Below are 21840 nucleotides of genomic sequence, written 5' to 3'. Positions count from 1 at the left end.
TCTAGTCTGTGTCAAAAAGCTGAGTCCTTGGCAGGAAATGACTAAAGAAGAGAGAAGAATCACACCAGAACTTTGACTGCAGAGAGCATGTTCCTCTGCAACTTAAGCAGCTGTTAGTGATTTAAATAATTCCCTTAGTTAATGTTTGACGTATCATCCAGAAAACAGAACGGTTCAAATGCTTTTCTACAAGCCCAGTGTATCTGTGGCATCCATAGAGATGATTATTGTGTAACAGCTTCTATGGTCTGTTGTATGTTTAATGCAATACTCTTACCACTTCCTGCTCAGACATTGTGTGTTTCTAATAAACTAAGCAGTCATGATCCAAATCTTTTTCCTGATTGGTAGTTCTTTGTCAGGTGTATTTAACACACAAAAGTCTTTGGATTCTTGTTTTGTTTTGTAATTTCTGATGATAACATACTTTTCCAAACACCTCACCTGTTGTCCTTTTCAAAATATCAACCATCCTTTACACTGTTTCACAATCCTTTCTTTCACCTCAGGAATAAACTCTAAACTTGTTTATTTTGTGCATTTTTCTCTGCAGAAGAAGAGCGCCCCAAGCCAAAGTATGTTGTGTAAACCAAAGCTCAGATTGCTTCATCTGTCTTTGTGCAGTTTCCTCCACTTTCTTTCACTAAGCTCTGTTTTGTTTTGGGGGTTTTTTCTTCTTCTCTCCACTTAAAGACCTCTTGTGCCCCAACTTGCTCCTCCAAAGATTCCTGAGGGAGAACGAGTGGATTTTGACGTAAGTTAATAAGACAATTGAAACAGAGGTGCCATGTTCACGGCTAAAGTTAGAGCGTAGTAGAAGGTACTGACTGGGATCAGACGGAGAGCTAAGTTCTGCTTTGGTCAGTTTCTAGCTGGGTTATGGTGGCGTAACACATCCTGCAGCGGATGGCTTCATTTCATTCCAGAAAAAGTCAGAGAGAAATCTGAAACTAACTGCGAAATTAGGCATGTCTAAAAAAATTGTTTTTCCACATGAAATATAATTAACTTATTGTTGCTACAAAACCCTCAATACATTGGAACTAAAACTCAAGTCCTGTCCCATCATTGCACAAAATGCTTTAGCAACATTAAGGTAAGCTGTTGGTTTGGTTCTAGCTCAGTAATCACCCAATGGCCATCTTCTAGATTAACTCTTGGATCAGCTACCCAGCCCTCTAGTTGCTAACAGTTGGTTCTGGTCTTTCTCTTCAGTCGTCTCTAGACGTTGAACAATTGATCACCAGGAGTTGTCTCTCAACTGTTTCCTTTGTCACTTTGACAGGACATCCACAGAAAGCGAATGGAGAAGGACTTACTGGAGCTGCACACCCTGATCGATGCTCACTTTGAGCAGAGGAAGAAGGACGAGGAGGAACTCATTGGGCTCAAGGAGCGGATTGTGAGATCACTTTAAGACCCATGCGGCTGGTCAAATCTCAAAGCTGGTTTGGAGCGCAAGTGGGATGAAATGAATGGCCAAATGTTTTCCCTCCAGGAGCACCGTCGAGCCGAGAGGGCCGAGATCCAGAGAGTCAGAGCCGAGAAGGAGAAGGACCGACAGAATAGGATTGCAGTAAAGACCCACATTACTTCATAAAACTGTATCCCATACCTGTTCAGAATATGAAATCATAAGTTTACCTGCCATGTACAGTTCATACGTCATATGTAGAGTGCCTTGCAAAAGTATCCATACCACAATGTCATAACCATAAACATATCTCACAAGAAATGAAAATATCTCTTGGTAGTTATGCATTATTGAGAGACTGGAAGATTAACACCTTAACACCAACTATAAAGTATTTTTAAAAAGGCAATAATTAAGAACAAACTAAAATAAATTAACAATGCTAAACCTGGTGAGGGCACCAGGTAGGCCTGGTGGCCTGCCAGGCTTATAATACCTCATAGGAAACCCTGTACATCTATTGGAGGTACTTCATCAACCTGTGCAAGGCATTTACATCTGCTATGCTGCAACGATAACGCATTGAAACAGCAAACATGATATTTTGTCTCTATCCTTCGTCCATTCCACCTCGCAGGAAGAACGTCACAGAAAAGAGGAAGAGGAGGCCAAAAAGAAGGCAGATGACGACCTGAAGAAGAAGAAAGTGCTGTCTGGCATGGGAGCCAACTTTGGAGGTTTCCTGGCCAAAGTCAGTGTGCCTGGTGTTTTCACCTCAGATCGATGATGAAAAGTAGGAAAAGTGGAGGATGATTGTGTGCTGTTTAACCCCGATCCAGGCCGAGTCGAGGAAGAGCAAGCGCCTGACGGGGAGGGAGATCAAGAGGAAGACGCTGGCCGACAGACGGCAGCCTCTAGGCATCGACAACATGAGGGAGGACAGCCTGAGGTGAGTCCCTTCCAGACGCATCGCAGTCAGTCAGTAATCCAGTGCAGCGATGGGTTTTTATATTATTGCCTCTTCGGGGTTTTAAGATTGGTTTTGTGATTATTTGCAAAAAAAAAAAATCAAATGTTTGTCATACTAATTTAAAAACGTTTGCAATAATTTATACATATGTATGCAAAACCACACAAAAATGTTATCAGTTTAGTCAGAACATTGTATTTCTCTAAATCAAGTTAGAATAAAAACCTGAGAAAAATGTACATCATTTCAGGATTTAAAAAAATAGTCCTAGTTCAGTTGAAAAAAACATATACATCTTCCAAAAGGTTGACTTTTTTTGTAACCCAGTGTGATAAACCCAGTTTCATAATTTCATAAATGTTGTTGAACAGGTATGAGATGAAAACTAATCCTGAAGTACAGCTCTCTGTGGTCCATTATTTTGTTCTTTGGCTGAATTTTCATGTCACTCAAAGGACTTTACGCTGCATGGTGCCACACTCACCCAGCCAAACTCGTTAAAGAGTCGCACACTAAAAGACTTTACAGCATAGAAACACGGTGTGTGGCTCTGTGTTTGTCAGGAACCGGGCCCAGGAGATGTGGAACTGGATCCATCAGCTGGAATCTGAGAAGTTTGACTTCATGGAGCAAATGAAGCACCAGAGATACGAGGTAGGCTTTACAACCCGCTTCACGACCTCCGTGTAACAGGAGGAAGGTGAGTTCAGCTGATTGAGCAAATCCATTTTCATCACACAAATTAGAATTAAACTGTAAACGTACTGAGAGGTGACCCAGCTGGGTTAAAGGTAAATGGCTCCACTTGGTCATGTGTGGCTGCTGCTTGATACACATTACTGTGGACCAATGGGAAATTGTGTTTCCACAAACAAAAACATGGATCCAGCACATTCAAAACATTTTTTGCTGTGTAAACATGGAACATATTCAGCAGAAGCCTTCTACAGTTTCTGAATTTCTGGTCATTTTTCTGAATATTTTCCTTGGTACTTACGTTGAGCAGCTGTGTTTGTTATTTCATTTCTGTATCATCCAGCTGTTTTGTGAAGGACTCAGAGGTTTACTATAGAACTTTAGTGAATAAACAGCAACACAAAGACCAACACTGGAAAAACACAAAATCTTACCAAGTGTTTTTAGTTTAGTTTTTAGTTTAAATATATTCATACACTTGAAATAAGATAAAAATAACTTACAAGTAACTTTTCAGGAGAGATAATAGGGACTTGTTTTAAGTCAATAATTCCCTTACAGTATATTGATGAAAAAAGTACTATTACTACAGATTATTACAGATTATTTGAAAAATGTTTTGTTATAAGTGAAACAATCTGACGATAAATACATTTTATTATGTTTGTGGTTTTAACAAGACAAAAAGAATAATGTGAAAAAGTTCAAGGGTGATGAATACTTCTTAAACTTTAACTAAACTCTAATAACAATCTGCTAATCCCAAGAACACTTTTCTTTGCCTCCCACAGATTACTGTGTTACTGAACAGAATCCAACATGCTCAGAAATTGTGAGTAGATGCAAAATCTGACATGTCTGATTCTGTCTCCTTCCGGCGCCGCGCCTCACTCGTCTTTTCCCGTCTGTCTTTTCTCCCTCAGCAAAAAAGGCCACGGCAAGGGGAAGGTGGGTGGTCGCTGGAAGTAAAACTGCAAGCACAAAAACAGAGATGGGAGCAACGTGATTCAAAGACAATTAAGAAAAAAAAATGTTTTGTTTGTTTTTTTAAATTGGATTCTTTATAGCGCTCCTGGGTTTCTCTGAACTGGATGTGTTGTAACTTGATGTTATTTGGCTGAAATAAAAGTACATGCGCTACATTTAAAAGGATGTGTGATTTTGTTCAGCATCTTCAAGACAAATAAAAACATTTGAAAATAAACTCTGAAACAGACAGGCAGCCAGACAACCCAGGAGCAATACGCTCTCCCTCGTTTTGAAACCAAGGTTTCAGCATTCTGCCAAAAACGTTTCATAAAGACCGACAAATCAGAATGGTATTTGTCTGACTGCACTGTGCTAAGTGTAAAGTTTGGTGGAGGGTGGATTATGGGGTGGCAACAGATGATAATAAATTCAGAGCCGTTTGGCAGCTGAACAAGGCGGCTGTCTTCAAAAGGGCCAAACTTCTCATCACTATTAAAACAATAAAATACACTAATACACTGACGCTTGTGGCTTCAGGGTGAAAAAATGTGAAAAAGTACAAAAGTGAAATTATAACTAAATAGTTTCTTTAGCTTTAAGTGAACAAGCACTCCATAGGTCTGATTTTTTTTGTTGTTGTTACTGTTGCTTTTTTAATGAGTAAATTATTATAAAAAAAAAAAAAACAGCAGGCAAGCTCTTCAGTCTTCTCTCTCAATATTCTCAGGAGACGGCATGACATAACTTATTTTTAAAATGTTGTTTTTCTCCTGTCATGAGGATATATTGCTTTGCCTGTTGTGAAAATAACACTGGACGACTGCTGGGCCTCTGCAGGACAGCAGCAATGAAAACAAACTTCTTGGCAAAAGCAGCCAATATTCAGGATGCAAGTCCTTAACAGGAGCCTGCATCTGTTCATGCTAAGAAGGGCAGCAGAAGAAAACAGAAGAAGGCTGAGTTTGTATCTGTGGAACCATTTTGGTCTTGGATCGTTATCTCAAAGGACCCAGTGATGACAAATTTTCATCAATCAGATTTTCATCTAAAGAGTTCATAATGCCAAGTGCTTTTTGCAAAGTTCCTGGGGCTTTTTGGAAGAGCATCACAGATCCTCCATAAAATTTAACAGCCATGATGTTTTTCTACATGTGGAAAAGCATCATGGCCGTTGTTGAATTTTGATTCCTTTTAAAGTCTCAGCAGCAATTGGAAAACAGCATCTAGCTGTCATTAAATGGTTGTTATTAAGACGCACCTTGCAGTTCTACTGCACCTTGAAATATGTTTTTCTCTTTAAAGAGTGGGCTTTTGAATTATGAAACACTTATAGTATATCCTAAGAAAACAGGAAATCATGATCTCACAAAAGGTTCCTAGACACAGAACGCCACATGGCTTGGAGGTACGGCAGCCACGCCATACACACACTCCAATTTAGATTAAAAGGTAGAGTATAAATAAAAACAAATGCTTCTGATTCTGGAATCATAGATTGGGCTTTTCTAAATAAAATTTTTCTAGAGTTGACATAAACTTTTGCTACTGCAATAGAAAAACACAAATTTATCTTAGAGTATTTCACGCATCTTCAGCTGGGCAGCTGGTTGTTCTTTGGATACTGCGACTGTAAATTTCCACTATAAGGAGAAAAGCCTGTTACTCTGGATTGACATGCTTCCACTGCTTGTGTGGTCCTTTCCAGTGGTTCTTTCCAGAACACTTTGCCATGTTTTTCACACCAAAGAGTTAGACACAGCGATTTCCAATTCACTTGGAACCTCGACATGGGATAAGTCAGTAGCTACTTGTCCATGTCAGGGGAAATTCTTCTTGGACGTCATAGGTTAAACAAAACTGTTGCCACAATTAAATACACATTAAAAAATAAAGCTCAGACTAGTACCACAATAAAATGGATTCAGACTACCAACACTGCTAGTGAGATAAATTAAACCACCAATTACCACAATTTTTAATAACACAGGAAGTCCTGTTTTTGCTAGGTTGGTGCTACAGCACTTTGAATTGCCTTGTTGCTAAAAATGTGCTGTATAAATAAAATTACCTTACCTTACAGCTTGCCGAGGCACATAGTTGCTTTCGAAGGAGAATCTCAAAGAGCATCTTAGTGATGTCCTGATCTACTGATCTGCCTTAGATAAAACCATGAGAAACAGGAATGGAGACGTTGACATGACAGCTGGAAAACGCTTCAGTGGTACAGATTAAATGATTCTGGAAAAAAGGGGAACCCTTCAGACATCGCTCTGAAAATCTCAATCACTTAAGTGGAGCTGGAATCAGCTATCAGCGACGTTTGCACTGTTCCTGTACGACGAGATGTTAAATGGCTGTGAGGCAGACCGTGGATAGCTCACATGTCCGTTTCATGATGGCGTCTTGATTTTATCAGAGCTGCTATCTGATGTAGTTAATGAGTCAGTTTTCACTCATGCATTCTGACGGATGAAGAGATAATGAAAGGAATGCTGAAATACGATGGACGTAGTGAAAGAGTCAAACTGAATTGTTATGTAATAGCGGTGATAGGCATTTAAACCGAAGACGGAGAAAGATGTGAGATCGCTTTGCTGTCAATGACAGGCCAAAAATAATGGCAGAGGTCGCCCTCAGGTGGCAAAAAGTGGCATTACGTATTAATGTGTATAAAATCCAGCAGGCTGCCTGTATGTTACGGAAAGTCTGAAAGGTTCAACAGAAAGCTCAGTTTTAGCCAAAAATAAATGTAGTCCATGTCAGTAATAAAACATATCATTCTTTTTATTTAACTATATATGCATATATAGTCACCTTCCTAAAATAATTGCCTAAGTCATTTTTGCCAAAAGTGATCATTAATTAATTAATTTATTATTTATTTGCTGTTGTTGTTGTTGCCTAAAACACTTTTGGCAAAAACAAATTATGGAATTTTTAGGAAGATGACAAACATTTAAAAATGCAAATAAAGTATGTTATTTATGTTTAACATATATATTAATATGTAACTATTTGTTTTTGAAAGAAAGTTTTCTGATTTTCTTCCCCCCCCAGCAATTTGTTTCAAAGTCATCTTTTCCTTGGCTGGCAATTGACTCAACATTTGTAGATTGACTTTAAAGCAGAGTAAAGTCAAAAGAGAAAAAACCTCAATAGCTGATCAACAAAGTCTCATAATTAACAGGAATAACAAATAACAAGAAAAAGAGGTGGCAGGATTTGTGTTATTTCACATGTTCATATAACAAAACCAGGCACTAAAAGTGAGTCTCCTCTTCCTCATTTGAGTCACATAAAATTCTTATATTTTAAAAAGGGGTGAAAAATGCCTCATTGTGAAAGTAAAAAAGTAATTATTTCTTCGTTTATTTTCTTTGAGCTTTTCCGTCTCTCGTCTTACTGTGGACAGGTTTTCTGCCCTCCCCCCAGTTTAATTCCTGCCTCACATGTTTGGCTCTCTGCAGGAGTCAAGGACTAATAAGGACACACCAATAATCCGCTCTTTCGCTGGTTCACAGTCAGTCGGGGAAAACACAGACAGACCTATAAAAGCAGCAGTGCTGCTGTGGGTCTAAGGGGCTTTTTGGGTTCAAATAAGTTTGAATGGCTTTAAACTGTAAAACCTGACTCAAACAAGAACGAAACTGAACTAGTGACACTAATGGCAATATTGGTTGAATCTTAAAGAGTAGCTAAACCCCAATCAACTTTTTTTTTTTTTGCAGACAAATCAGTCCTTAAGTGTGCTGTGTTTATGTCTTTGTGTAAATGTTAACATATTAGTGTGAACTTGTTTAATTCTGTAACATTTTACCTTCAACAGTCTTAGTGCTGCCCTCTTTGGGTTGAAGGGAGGGTACTGCAGTCAAACTTTCCTGTTTAACTTGGAACAGCTTTGTTGATGTCTCTGCCAGGAGGGTCCACTATGACATTATTTCACTCCAAAAATGCTTCGTTCAACAAAGTCTCATCGTTAAACATGTGAAAAAAAGAAAAAAAAAAAAGACCTCACAAACACGTCATCAGTGTGGATATTTCTCAAACAGTGTCTCTCAGCCACAGTGTAAACACAGCTGTCACAGTAGCCCCAGATCACCTGTTCCCTTATGGCCCGGCCGATGTTGGATTGTAAACAGCGATTGTTGCCAGTTATTTCAAAAATTATTTACTAAAACTAAATAAGGGTGACAAAGTTGCTACGTTAGCAGTGTCACTTGGCATATCGCTCTTTCGTGGAAGAGGTGGAGGTTACACTTTCCAATCAGGTTCATGAGGAGTGGATTGATATTACATTCAGTATCAAATTATTTCAACAACCAGTGGCAGTTCATGAAAGAATCAAACTGCAAGCACATCCTTCTTCTGCCCAAACTTCATTTCATTTATTTTTTCAGAGCTTGTACCTCCCCCCTGGGCCTAGGCTATGCAGCACTGGGCGAAGAGCCATAGTGACTAGATCAGAAACAGCCTGTGTTAAGAACGGTTTGTAATAAAGCTCCTTTCACTGTAAACAACTAAATATCTGACTGTGTGTGTGGATTAATAGCTTGATGCGAATCCATCAGTCCACCAAACCATCTCTTTTATTTCATCTGCTTTTTTATTTTACAATCACAATATAAGGGATAGAAAGTGAAGCCATAAGAATTTCTTTCTCTTTTTTTTTAAAGAAACAAATAGCAGCACACACATGCATGACACCGCCACTCACAACATGACTTCTGTTCTGTTCTGAGAACAAATCTGACTACAGCACATCAAACTGGAACAATCAAGCATAGATCCGATACGCTAAAGAGTAAAGAGGAGGAGTTCAGGTAAACAGAACAGGACACGAACATTTCTGGTCAGCAACAATGTCTTGGTGTCCATTTTACTTTTAGCAGACTCTAAATTCTAGTGCTATCTTGTAAGTAGATGGTAAAATGGGTCTTAGCTTTATCTGGACACCCTTGCTAGCCTTAAAAACAAAATCTTAATCTGATGCTCAAGGGATACCTCAGGAGTTTTGAAGTAAGATTATTATTATTTTTAATTTAACACCACACCTACAGTAGATGGCTCACTTGGCATCTTCATTTAGTTTAAATCAAATTTAGTTGTTCTTGAATATAAAAGCTAAAAGCTAGCTTGAGAGGGGCAAAGACCATGTGAACTTTTACTGTCTTAAAACAACTCTAAAATCAAAAACACTGGAGCAATTTATGTAAAAGCTATTTTATGAATCTTTAAACTGACACCATATTTACATTGGGGAAATAATTAACACAGAAGCAAATGACTGAGAAATGTAGGTAGGAAATTAGTGCACCATTCCTGTTTGAAACATGTGAAGTGTTTCATTCAGCAAATGAGCTCATTAGATCACTGTAGCATTTTTATATTCTACTGCTTCATTTGTGTATGTATGTTTCACATAGGAAGGTTATTAATAAACCTCCAATTAAAGTGTAAATAATCAGCAATTTCTCCTTAATCAACCAGACAGCACAAAAGCAGCAACCACTTAAATGTTAGCAAAATAGCTTTAGCATTAACCACCATGATATTTTGAGACTTGAACATTTTTAAGACACAAGAAGTCTTGGCTCCTCTCAGGCTAGCCGTTAGCTTAGCAATTAATGTACTACATGGAAATGCCTAGAGAGCAACGAACACAGCAAATATATTAGCTACTTATGCAGTGATTAAGTACTTCATAAGTATCACTTATGCAGTACTTACATAAGTAGCAGAGCCATGCTTTAACATTTCTTAATAGACCCTTCAATGCTGGTTTAGAGTAAGAAATGATTCACCACTTTTGAGTTACCTTTGAGACTCAAATTAGCTGATGTAAAAATGAGAGAAAATTATCAACGAAATAAAACAAAAACAGTTACGTTTTATATGTCATGAGCTAGCTGGCTAACAGATTAGCCAGTTAGTTAAAGGATCCAGCTAGCTAACAGATTAGCTTGAACAAGGTTAGCACAGTTATTTTGTGTTTTTGTTGCTGAACATAGCCGTCTGCGTCCCAGTGCTAACGTCTAAATAAAGATGAAATAGTCTTTTTTTAAAATTTCTATACATAACCCTCCTGTCTTCTATTTCTCATTGAAAGCATACAGTATAATATATAATACAATATTTTGAAGCCTGTAGACCACATGACAGCATGGCACAATTTACTCACGTTAGACAGGAAGTTACTCACTGAGCCATTTCAAAGATTATTTTGTCACAATGAGTATCTTGCATATTCCTTCACTAGTGAACATGCATGTACATGTATCTGTTGATTTGTGAAAATGAAGGTCATGCGCACGCACACACACAAACACGCACAATAACTTAATTTAAAGTAAAATATTACAAATAAGTCAGTAGTTCCTGGAAAGTTACACTGTAAGTAGCCCAGGTTTCAGGGGCCACGCTAGCGGATGGGGGCCTTCAGGGCCGCATCCACCTCCTCCTCTGGCAGCAGTGTGTGCCACTGGGCCACGGGTCGCCTGGGATTGGCCAGCATGTCTGACCAGTGGCGCAGCCCGACGCCGGAGGCGCCATAGCCGATCCAGCACTTCCCGATGGGATCGTTACTGCCCAGTTTGTCGTAGTCGTACACGGTGATCAGCACCTGGATTTTCTGTGTGTGGAGACAGAGGAGGGTCAGTGGTACTTCCTGTAAATGTCTCGCTCGCATGTATGACGTATGTGACATTTAAACTATATCAGTCTAGACTTGATTACTAAAAGCATCGCATTTTCTCCTCAAATTAGACAAAATTAACAACAAATATAATTGCAGGGTCATACAGTTTTCCTATGGGATTTTATCACGGCTAACCCAGGCTGTCCTCTCAGGACTCTTGATACAACAACTGTTATGCATAGTCTCTCTAGCCACTGTGCAATGATGAGCTCTTGCACATAGAAATCAAAATGCATTGGAATTCCCATTGTAGCAGAGCACCACATCTCCAAATTGCACCCTAACTCTGCAGTGGTTGGAGAAAAAGAAATTACTTAAACATTATACTGTCAGCAGAGAGTTGCATTAAAATCTGATGTTCAGGGACTTCATGTATGTTCATGCAAACTTTCTGATTTAAGCTTCAAATAGTTAGCATAGTATGTTGGAGTTTAAATAATTAAAATCATATAGCTTTGTTCAATAATAACTTGGTTTTTGTTTTCCTGTATCTGCCTGAGAAAGATTTATGATCCACTATTAAGACATTAAAACCCGATTGCGTTTTGGACACGTCACATTTCCTCACGGTGGACGACAAAAACACTAACAATGACTAAAACAAAAAGCAACTATGTTAAATGTTCTTTATGCAAAGCAATCAGGCCTACTTATAAGAAATATTTACAGAAAATTGTCTGAAAATGTTTCCTTATTTCAAAAGAAATACTTTTGTGTTGTACTACGTTCATGCAACAGTCAACAGATCCAAATATCAGTGAAACTATGCAGAGTACAAACCTGAATTTGGGAGAAGGGAATCTCAAAGCTGAAGCTCTCGTTGAAGTAAGGATTTAGAGTGTTTTGCTTCACAGATGTCTTCTTTTTCTTGAGTCGTTTGCCGTTGTGTTGCAGAACCACCTTGACAAACGGATCTGAGAGGGACAAATACGAGTCAACGCAGACCTCCAATACAAGTCGATCATCAACCTTTAGGTACGCGAACAACATATACCTGACAGTCCTCCAACGTCCATTTTCTTCAGGTTCTTTGCTTCCATCACATTGACCGTCAGCTTACCAGCCGTGGGGACATAGCGAAGGGAAATGCAGATATCACCCAGTTTCTCTTGCTGTCAGAAACACAATGCATATATCAGGTGTTTTGTTAAAGTCTGGATATGCCTAGTTTTGGAGGGAAAAAAATAAACATTTACCTCTTCTTTTTCTCCACCAACTAAATCTTTCCATTCATGTATTGGTTGTCCGAGGTCTATGCTGTTCATTGGGATCTTGATTTCGCCAATGACATCATGTTTTCCAAAACGGTCAAAATCAAAAACTTGCAGCACCAGAGTCTGACCACCCAGCTCACTGTAAGGGATCTGGAGAGGAAGAGCACTAGCATCAAATTTAGCTTTGAATTCTGTTAGAAAATACCTTAGTATTCAAAACGACATCAATGTATAGACCTTAAAACTGAAAGTCTCGTTAAACACAGGGCAGAGGTTCTTGCGTTGAACTTTGGTCTCAAACTTCTTCTTCTTGTCCGGCAGCATGTACACTTTAACGTAAGGGTCAGAGGTTCCGCCCATGTCCATCGCTGGGAGGTCCTGAGCCTGAAGGATGCCCACGATCAACTGGAGGAGAATCCAAGAGCAGAAGATCAGTCCGAGTTCCAAACTACAGCTGTGATTCCGTCACAAATGTAAGCAAATCTACGTAAAGCCTATTTTCTGCTAGTGGTGAAAAAACACAATTTCGCAATTGCAGTGTTTCCATTAAATGAGAAATTAAATTAAAATCACATGTGAATTATCTTGTCCACATGATAAGTCAGTAAAAATCATGGCAGTGACAGATGTAAACAGTTGCATGAGATGCTAGCGCTCATCATGTATCAGCCAATCAGAGGAGACGTCAGCGTCTCATTCAAGCGTTGGGAGCGGCTGCGTATCCAGTGTTTTGGGGATATTCTAGTCAGTGATTTTACAGACGAGTTTTGGATTCAAAACGTTGGAATGACACACGACTTTTTATGAACTGTGATGCTGTGAGGGCTCTGGTGGAGCCAGCTGTTTGTTGTCCGAAAAAAAAAGAAAAACAAAAACAATCCACCATCCTCCTACCACTTCCTGTCATCTTCTTTGTAGTTTCAACCAGTAGTAACATCCGGTTGTTGATCAGGTCACTTGTGCGATGTGAAAGAAGTGTTTGCATTTGCAGTGTTTTGAAACGCATCTTTTTGGCCGAAAAGCCACTTTGTCCTAGCTTTTTCAAAATTGGAGTGTTTCTATTAAATGAATTTATTTCAAATTGCACAATTTCTGGAGGTACAACAGGTACTTTTTTTTTTTTTTACCATTTTGAACGTTTAACCATGTGTGAATGTGTAGTTGAAAATAATGAGGTGGTAAAATATTAATGGTCTTTCTGTGTAGCTTCTGTGTAGCTGAAATGTTGCCATCAGAGTTTCCTTTCTTTTATTTTCTTTTAACCAGCAATCCCAAATGAGGCACCACATTTTGTATGCCACCAAAGCCTGTTTGTGTTCAGACCTTAATAAATTCCCCACCAAAGGAAAGTACAAGCTAAAAGACTCTGAAGTCTTTAAAGATTTTCAAGTGTTGACAACTCTTGCTACTGTATTCATGGACTTTCATTTTGACAAGAGCTGTATTTAGAATGGGAAACAAATAGGAAAAAGCATAATGGGAGATTTCTTAGTTTCTCCTATGCTACTACATTATTTGAAGCTTAGGTCTAGTGTAGCTCTATTTTGAGATGGAGTGCTCCCTCTATTCTGAGTCAGGAATGTAACCTAAATCATTTTGTTGCTGATTGGTTTTTGACGAATCACCAGTCAGTTAGAAACTCAAAATTCTAACCTGTCATACTAAGACACAGGTTCACCAGAGCTGTGTTCTGGGTAAATTTATACCTTCACCAATTGTACTGGTACCTTTGAAATATATAATACAGTCTCATACATCTTACTGTCTAAATATATTTCCAATTGAAATAACTTTAAAGTTCAGTTGCCAATCCAGGCATCTACCAAACCTCACCCAAGCATGTCAAAGCTTTAAAACATGAAGGCTGTAAAATCTTGTTCTAGTTACGATAACTCTAGAAAAGTCAGTGCGGTGTGTTGTTGTGTGAGCATTGTGCACCTGATTATCAGTAAAGTTATAATCCAACGAGTACTCCAGTTTGCCGAAAACCTCCTTCTCCTCTCCCTTCTCTTCCTCTCCATCCTGAAAAATATGACAGGGTGGCAAATCGTCATGGTGACGTTATCAAACTCACACATGTTGCTTCTGCTCTCCTTTGATTACTTGAAGCAACAAAAGCACAATAGAACATGAGCAAAGGAAATATTACTGCCTGTAGGAGGTTGTGGTGCCATGAATTTAGTAAAGACGGTCAAAGTAGAGATTAACAGGTGAACCTTTAAATGACTGGAACAAATAAAGAACATTTTCTGTCAGAGTGCCAAAGCTTTTCATGAATATGTGTTTTTTACACTGGTGACAGACATCTTTAGATCTTCAGCACCAGCCAATCGTGTTGTCTCTGGACACTGAGGCTGTTGCCCAGATAGAGCACATACTTCAGAATGCATGTCTCAACCTGGACAGAAGCCAAACTTCTGTGAACTGTAAAAAGATTAAAGTCAGGAAGCCAGTAAGCAGCAGCTGTCTCTGTCTGTTGAAGGATGAACACAGTAAACAGACTTGGACCACCCAGAAAAAAAAATAAAAATTCCAACAACACCCGTATTTGTTCAGTGTTCAACATGACATGAGACGACATGACATTATATGTTTACATACTATAATATTATCTCTTTGGCAAGAAAAAGAAAGAATCTTCTCTATCAGCGCCATCATTTTGCTGTGTTTTAAACAAGCACAGTCAAGTCGTTATCTCCTGTTTCTATCTCCCTGTTAGCGCTAGGCTAAGCTAACTAGCTCCTAGACTCTGCTAGAGAGGGAAGAGACATAAAATAATTGTGGTAATTTGAGTTGAATTTCTCTTGCCACTCGATTTGATTACTGCCGCAACTATTCCCAAAGCAGAAAACACCTAAACTGGAGTAAAATCTATAAACAAATGTCAAAATGTACAAAAGAGAAAAAAAAAACAAAGTCATTGAGATGAATCTTGTAAGACTGTGGAAATCCAGTGAACAGCAGTGAGAGCCATGATCCACGAATGGAGAAAACATGGAACAGCAGTGAACCTTTCTGGAGTGGCCTGCTGACCAAACTGACCACAACTCATCTGACCGGTCATAAAAACTGCAGAACAACATCCAGAGACCTCCAGTGCTGGCTTAATTCACTAATGGTAGGTTCTCATGACTCCACCACTGGGCCTGGGCAAAAGTAGCAGGGCTGAGCTCCAAGAAAACCAATGCTGAGTGAAAGGAACATGGCTATTATCAGTTTTGCCAAAAAATAATTTGATTATGCAAACATTTACAGAATCTATTCTGTAAACTGGTGAGACATGTTTTTGGAAGAATTGGGTTTCAATATATCTTATCTTATATAAAAGAAAAATAGAAGACTTGTCATGGAAAATGAAACCATGAATTCTGCTCCCTGCAAAAACATCCTGAGGGAGAACATCATATCTGTTTATGACCTTAGGTGCATTGGGGTTCAGCAGGACAATGACCAAAACACACCAGCAAGTCCGTCTTTGAATGGCTTAAGGAAAAAACAAATGAAGACTTAGGAGTGGCCGAATAAACGTCCTGATCTGAATCCAACTGAGACGTCGTGGCGTGAACGTAAAAAAATATTCCAAGCTTGAAAACCCTCCAAAGTGACAGGCTTATTAGGATTCTGCAAAAATGAGAGGATCCGAATTGATAAAAACTGGCGAATAGATCCTGTTTAACAGTTACTGCAAGAGCTTGACTGGAGTTGTTGTTTCTATGACCCAACTACTTTGGCTTGTTGCATGTTGCGTTTTCTTACAGGCCCTGGTGAATGAAAACCACTACACAACCTTTTCTTTTTTAAATCAACAGTTTATCAAAACAGCTCAAGTCGTATGCACTGAACTCAGGCATTATTTAACAATCGCAAGATGATCAGCTGCAGGATATATTATTTTAATTAAATGCTATGTTGCATTTAACATAGCATTTCTGACCAAGTCTTGGTCATAGATTAACAGGTAGGACAGAAGGTAAAATTTCCAGTCCTTAAAGTCACGAGACAAATGCATTCCACTTGTTTAAAGATTTTAAACTTGAACTGCACATAAGTTTTATTTGTGGAGCAATATAATACTTATTTAAGTGGAATGTGTGCATACATTCATTCATTTTGTCCTTTTTTCTGCTCAGGGTTTTTTCAGTTATTCAGCAACACAAATCCATAGAAGAAATCAGCTCTTCTCACCTTTTTCTCGTCTCCTTCTTCTCCCTCCTTATCCTTCTTTCTGCGCCCCCGCCCGCCTCCCCCTTTCCTCTCTCGAGCCTTCTTTTGCTTCTTGCCCTTATTGAAACACTTCTTGTAGATGCAGAATCCAAGGCAGGCGACGAGGGCAAGGACCACAACCACGATGGCCCCCACACCCCACATGGGCACTGGACAGAGAAACGGTCAATAGCAGGATGGACAGCTCTGATTCTATCTGAAGGGGTGATAAACTAAGAGTCACCACTAGTGTAGATATACACTGGCATTTTTTTTTCATCCATTGGTTCTTGAAATTTTAATTTTCCAAGTTCTTGTATTGAAATACAAGAATATCACATAAAGTCAGAATTCCAGCTGTGAACCAGGGTTATTATAGTTTAGTTTAGTTTTTTACTATAGTTTAGTTTTATTTCGTCCCAGACTAATAAGTATTTTCAGAAACAACATGAAATAAATAATCTCTGAAATACCCAAATCTCATGTCTGATTGAATGTAATCGTTTACAACTTCCAGCAATTTTGTATTTGAATTTTGCCATTTTATTAAAGTAAATACATTGACATCTATTGTTATGAAACGTTTTGAACGGCCATCATGGTCATGTGACACATTAAATCTGTTCTTCCCTCCACCTTAGATCCTTTCCAGTTTGTATATAAAGCAAAGCGATCAACAGAGAATGCAACTGGTTTTGCTCTTCATTTTGCGCTTCATCTGGATAAAAAGAAAATAATTGTTTTGTTGATTTCACTGGAGCATTTAATAATACAACAATTGAATTAAAAATTAGATAAGTTGGGGTTCAGAGCATCTCGTCGCAACTGTTTTTTGGATTTTTTTAAGCCAGAGGTTGCAGTAGTACGAGTAGGAAAACTAAAATCTCCAGCAGGATTCTGTTGTACAGTGGCGTCTTCAGGGCTGAGCACTCAGTCCTCTGCTTTTTACCCTGCTAACACATGACTGTAACACAATTCAGTCTTTCTGTACGCACTACTAGATTATCGAACTGTTTCTTCCATCAGCTGGTAAGGACCCTGAATACTCTCCATCTGAGCTGTTAAATACGTAAGAGTTTGTGTTTTTAAAATTGTATATTGTACCTGATTTGTGGGATTTTTTTTCTAATATTATTGCTGTGTTTTCTATGGATTATGGAAAACTTCTTTTTATGATTATTTGTTCTTATTTATTGTAATGTGATATTTTTAGGTCACTGGCGAAGGGAAAGAAACAAAATTTTGACTCCTTGTATGTCTAGTACATTTGATGAGTTGACAATAAAGTAATCAGTCGACTTTGACTCTGTCTACTACAAAACTCCCTATGAGAAGAATGGAGACAGTGACCCGTCAGCACTAGAGCAAATCCTTTTCCTGCTAGTTGGGTCTTTATTCAACCTGACGTAGGACACATGTGATGGCATGAGACACAAGACGGACTTACTCTTGAGTTTATGATCTTGGAGAGCGGGACACATTGTTCACACGTGGAGAAAATGAGGAAAGAGAATGAAAAAAATGACATGAAATGGCAAAAAAGGAAAGATAATGATAAAGGAAAACAGGATGGTGTTATGATCTTATAATGTATCAGCAATGTGTTTTTCCTAAATAATCTACGTAGAGAGCATTGTGTTGTGCTCACTTGGCAGGTGTGTGAGCTCGTTGAAGAACTTGTTCTTCATGCTGGCGAACTGGTGGTTGGAGTGGTGAGACGGGGGCGCAGGCGGCCGCGGCTCCCTCTCCTCTTCCCCCGCCGCCCTCCGGAGCCGCACTGCAGCCATGTTGACCAACGGCATCACTGCTCTGAAAGGACAAAGGAAGGATATTTGTTAAATAAATGAATTGCTGGAATGCTAATATGTCCTGTTTCTTTAACCTGCAATGATCTGGTTCAATAAAAGACACCAAACAAGAGTCAGTAGCAGAACAGACTGTTTGTCATTGGCAGAGAGGATCTAATGAGTTTTTTATGTGAAATAAAACCTTTTTTCAAACATATACAAGTTGATGCAAAGGAAGAAAAATAAAAAGTAAAAATAACGTAGTTGTCATGCTAAGTTTCACATTTTGTTGTGTTTGGTGAGCTTGTTTATGAGTTACACCTGTAATAATACTTTTGAATAAACTTTATTATTATTCAATCCATGACTTTGTTCTTTGTTCCTACTATATAGGAAATATGCCATACTTCAAAAGATAAAACTACTTAGTCTATCAATTATCAATTTTGAAATATGTAATTTGTTCTTATCCACAATAAATATCAACAAATGTCAATGAGTAAAGTTGCAAATTCCAGCTTTGTATCCAATATCCAGGCTCATTTACTTCAAAGTGATTTTAAATGTACTTCAATTTTGTGTAGTAGTTTAAAATGATGCAAAACTGATATTTACTTTTTGTGAGTCTGTGAACAAAAGTAATAGAAAACAAAATAAAATCTGCCAGTTTTTGGTAGTCGTGCCTGCAAGGAGTTCCAGCTGTCAGTCCTTATCCTCGTATATAAAAAGGGAGATTTAAACACACACACACACACACACACACACACACAGAGGCCGCGCCCACACCAGACATCCCTCTGTTGCTGCACTGATGTGTAACAAGATTAATTGTCAGAGGTAATCCAAAAATCCTCGGATTAAACAAATTAAGGACAGTTTGCTGCTCCTCTTCTCTAGCCGCCCATCCCATCACCATTTTCTTCACTCTTTGCTCCCTTGCTTGGGACCCATCAGGCCTCATACCTCCCATGTCCTGCTCACACACACATACACACACACACGCACACACATACACACACACAGAATGACCAAACTCCCAGAATCAGACCTGATTTAGGTAGCGAGCTTTGTAACGTGGCCCAGATGGGATCTGCAGAGGATTACAGAGGGCGATCTCAGTGTGGTGAATAACTGCTGTACATAAGGTGTTTATCTTTAAATGAATTTATCCAAATCCTCCATTGATATGTTTTTATTTTATCATCCTTTATTCTGCCACATGGGTCCTCTGTTGTTTCTGAGAGGAGCATTCCAGGACAGAAAGGCTCCAAAATCCCCACATGTGATTTCCAATGTTGCAGAAGAATATGTATCAAACACACAAAGGTGCCTTCTATCTAGCCGTAGTAGATGAAAATTTCCCATAAAGTATCACATTTCACTTATGATTTTTATAGTGGACTATGCTGTTTGCTATCTTCGCTCAGTTCTCTCTCCACCATCACACTTTCTGCACCAGCAAATCCATCAGTGGTTTCTATCAACTTTCAGGACAGATATTAGCCACAGGTGATTTGGTGTTCTATGTCCCTAAAGAAAGTTTCAGCAACAAGGGATTGATGTGTCACTCTCATCTGGACTGACCAGAACTTACATAGTCATGCAATATGTGTTAGAGATTTAAATGAGCAGTCAGTCTACCACACAACAATGCAGATATGACAATATAATAATTTAAAAAATGTGTTTCATGTTAGGTTTTGGCATTAATTTCAAAAGTATAAAGCCTGAAATCCATCATCTGAAATACAGTGCTTTCAAAAGATTTATGACAAATTTATATTTTATCACGTTACAATAACTATATATTATTTGGATTGTATGGGAGAGATCGATGCATAGTAGTGCAGGATATTGAAAAGAATTCATGGATTTTGTTGTCAAAAAAAAAAAGAAAAAATATATTAGAAAAAAATTAGAGAAAGTCATGTTTAAACTTTGCCAGAAACTACTATGTCTCAAAACAACAATACTATCATTTATCATAATTTCTGGGTCAGTTGATCATCCAGCAAAATGTGCTATTGTGACAAACTCTAAGATCAGTTGTGATTAATAATAGTGATTGGTTACAGACCTGAATCCAATTCGTCTCTTGTAAAAATTGGAAACTGATGTTCAGAAATGCTCTTCAACCAACCTAATGGAGGTTAAGCTACTTTGTAAAGAAGAATGAGCAGAAATTTCCATCTTTAGATGTCCAAAGTTGCTAGAAACAAAGGCATGAAGTTTTGACTACAAAGAAAAGGAGTTTTAGTACTGACTGAGGGGAAATGAACTTCATTTTTCACATTTTCAGGGTTTTATTTGTAAAAACATTTGAAAGTCCAAGAACTTTTCTTATAAATTTCACAGATTGTGTTACAATATGTCAGTCTGTGACAGAGACTCAACAAAAAAAAATCATATGTGAATAAACTTGGCAGCGTCTTATGTAAACAGCTACATAAAATAACCCAAATTAATCAAGGTGTTGTGTTATTTTCACAAATGTGTGAAAATTGAACACATAACCAACACTGTGCAGACAGCGTGCAGACGTGTTGTCTACGTACTAAAAGTCACATACATTTGAGCTGGATGGCTTTCCATAACTTTACAGAAGAGATATGGATTCAACACATTCACATGACATGCAACTTTTTACAAACTGTGTGAGGTTGTGAGGACTCTGGTGGAGCCAGCTGCCCCGAAAAAAAGAAAAAAACCATCATCTTCTTACTATTTCCTGCCGTCTTCTTTGTCATTTCCACCAGTACTAACATCTGGCTGTTGACTGTGTGATGTGAAGGAAGTGTTTCCATTCCAGTTTTCCAAAATACTTCTATTTTGATATGGCCAAAAAACCACCTCATCCTAAAGCAAAACATTTTTTTAATCAAAAACTTTGAGTTTTTTTTTAAACTGGCGTGTTTCCATTAAGCAAATTTATTTTTGTAATTTCAAATTGCGCAATTTTATGGTTAATACAAACCCAGGCACTGACAAAATGTAAAGTTCAAACAGGCGTGAAGAATCATATAAGGCCAGCTTTTATTGCATCTTAAGAGTAATGTAAGAAAGAAAGTTAACAAAACAACCACATCAGAAGTCTGTCTGACCAGCAGACAGTCGTATAAACCTCTGTCCGTACCAAGCTATGTCCAGCCTGCTGCAGGTGACTTCATGTGAACACAGACACCAACCAATGCAGCTTTAGCCTTCAATAAGCCACTTAAACTAATCTCTGCCACTTTTAGAACATTGTCCATCATGTCAAATCAAATGTTACAATCATCTATGAACTTTCTTGGTGAACTACAAAGAATTAAATATGAACACTAAGCACTAGCACTGAAAGATCAAATTTAATTAACCCTGATGTCATTCACCTCTCACTCCACTGTAGCAGATTCAATAAAAATCAAGGAAATTTTAGACTCTAGCAAGAAGAAAAAATGACAATACATTCCACCAAAGATGTTAATTTGAAAATCATTAATTGTAAATCAAAAGCTACAAAATGTTTTTATTCAGTGATAGATGGCCATAATGGAACTTTAACACATAAAACATCTTAACTCACCCAATGTGTCCTCAGTCCTTATATCCTTTTTATCTTTTCTTCTGTCATGCAAACATCATTCCACACAGATCCACCAACACTGACTGATTGGAAGTGGTTGTGTCCAAGTCCAGCTCCCTCTCTCTCCTCTCCCCCTCCTGCTAATCCTCACTACATCCCTCAACACCACTTAGTTACTGTCCACTTCCAGAAACCATTGTGATTTCAGCAAAAACTGTTTCAGCTTTATATATATATAGTCCTATGTTAAAGTATTTGCAGATTTCGTCTGTTTTTCCGGGACACTTGCATACATCAATGGAAAAAAAAAAAAAAAAAAAAAAAAAAA

At 38.3% G+C, this 21840-nt stretch overlaps 2 protein-coding genes across 4 annotated transcripts; one reads left to right on the top strand and one right to left on the bottom strand.

The window, feature by feature from the left end:
- The first annotated feature begins 416 nt into the window (after positions 1-416).
- LOC106937345 (troponin T, slow skeletal muscle-like) lies at positions 417-4057 on the top strand. The gene is made up of 9 exons (XM_015018787.1): positions 417-575; positions 694-754; positions 1286-1402; positions 1499-1576; positions 2052-2165; positions 2254-2363; positions 2948-3038; positions 3872-3912; positions 4004-4057. Exons 3-9 carry the CDS (start codon positions 1304-1306, stop codon positions 4047-4049), a joined length of 579 nt encoding a protein of 192 aa, XP_014874273.1. The 5' UTR covers positions 417-575; positions 694-754; positions 1286-1303; the 3' UTR covers positions 4050-4057.
- Positions 4058-10115: 6058 nt separating this feature from the next.
- Positions 10116-21620, bottom strand: syt5a (synaptotagmin Va). Of its 3 annotated transcripts, XM_015018792.1 has the most exons (11): positions 21513-21620; positions 20670-20771; positions 17809-17969; positions 17608-17622; positions 16143-16330; positions 13896-13979; positions 12195-12362; positions 11940-12107; positions 11738-11855; positions 11524-11657; positions 10116-10677 (listed from the first exon to the last, which is right to left on the bottom strand). In XM_015018792.1, exons 3-11 carry the CDS (start codon positions 17960-17962, stop codon positions 10468-10470), a joined length of 1239 nt encoding a protein of 412 aa, XP_014874278.1. In that variant the 5' UTR covers positions 17963-17969; positions 20670-20771; positions 21513-21620; the 3' UTR covers positions 10116-10467. The 3 variants fall into 3 exon arrangements, with proteins under 3 accessions (XP_014874278.1, XP_014874277.1, XP_014874279.1); XM_015018791.1 differs by lacking the exon at positions 20670-20771; XM_015018793.1 differs by lacking the exons at positions 17608-17622; positions 20670-20771.
- Between the last annotated feature and the right edge of the window lie 220 nt (positions 21621-21840).

Source organism: Poecilia latipinna, unplaced genomic scaffold (genome assembly GCF_001443285.1).
Source record: "Poecilia latipinna isolate Pla-1442-1.1 unplaced genomic scaffold, P_latipinna-1.0 Scaffold2322, whole genome shotgun sequence".
In the NCBI taxonomy this organism is placed as follows: Eukaryota; Metazoa; Chordata; class Actinopteri; order Cyprinodontiformes; family Poeciliidae; genus Poecilia; species Poecilia latipinna.
The sequence above is the reverse complement of the archived record's forward strand: the minus strand, read 5'-3'. Positions and strand labels throughout refer to the sequence as shown.

Excerpts from the sequence above, each read along its gene's own strand:
- LOC106937345 (XM_015018787.1), top strand. The coding sequence starts at position 1,304 with ATGGAGAAGGACTTACTGGAGCTGCACACCCTGATCGATGCTCACTTT. Across the intron at positions 1,577-2,051 it reads ACCGACAGAATAGGATTGCA|GAAGAACGTCACAGAAAAGA; the intron begins GTAAAGACCCAC and ends TCCACCTCGCAG. Across the intron at positions 3,039-3,871 it reads TGAAGCACCAGAGATACGAG|ATTACTGTGTTACTGAACAG; the intron begins GTAGGCTTTACA and ends TGCCTCCCACAG.
- syt5a (XM_015018792.1), bottom strand. The coding sequence starts at position 17,962 with ATGCCGTTGGTCAACATGGCTGCAGTGCGGCTCCGGAGGGCGGCGGGG. Across the intron at positions 11,856-11,939 it reads TTGGTGGAGAAAAAGAAGAG|CAAGAGAAACTGGGTGATAT; the intron begins GTAAATGTTTAT and ends TGTTTCTGACAG. Across the intron at positions 10,678-11,523 it reads TTCCCTTCTCCCAAATTCAG|AAAATCCAGGTGCTGATCAC; the intron begins GTTTGTACTCTG and ends CTCCACACACAG.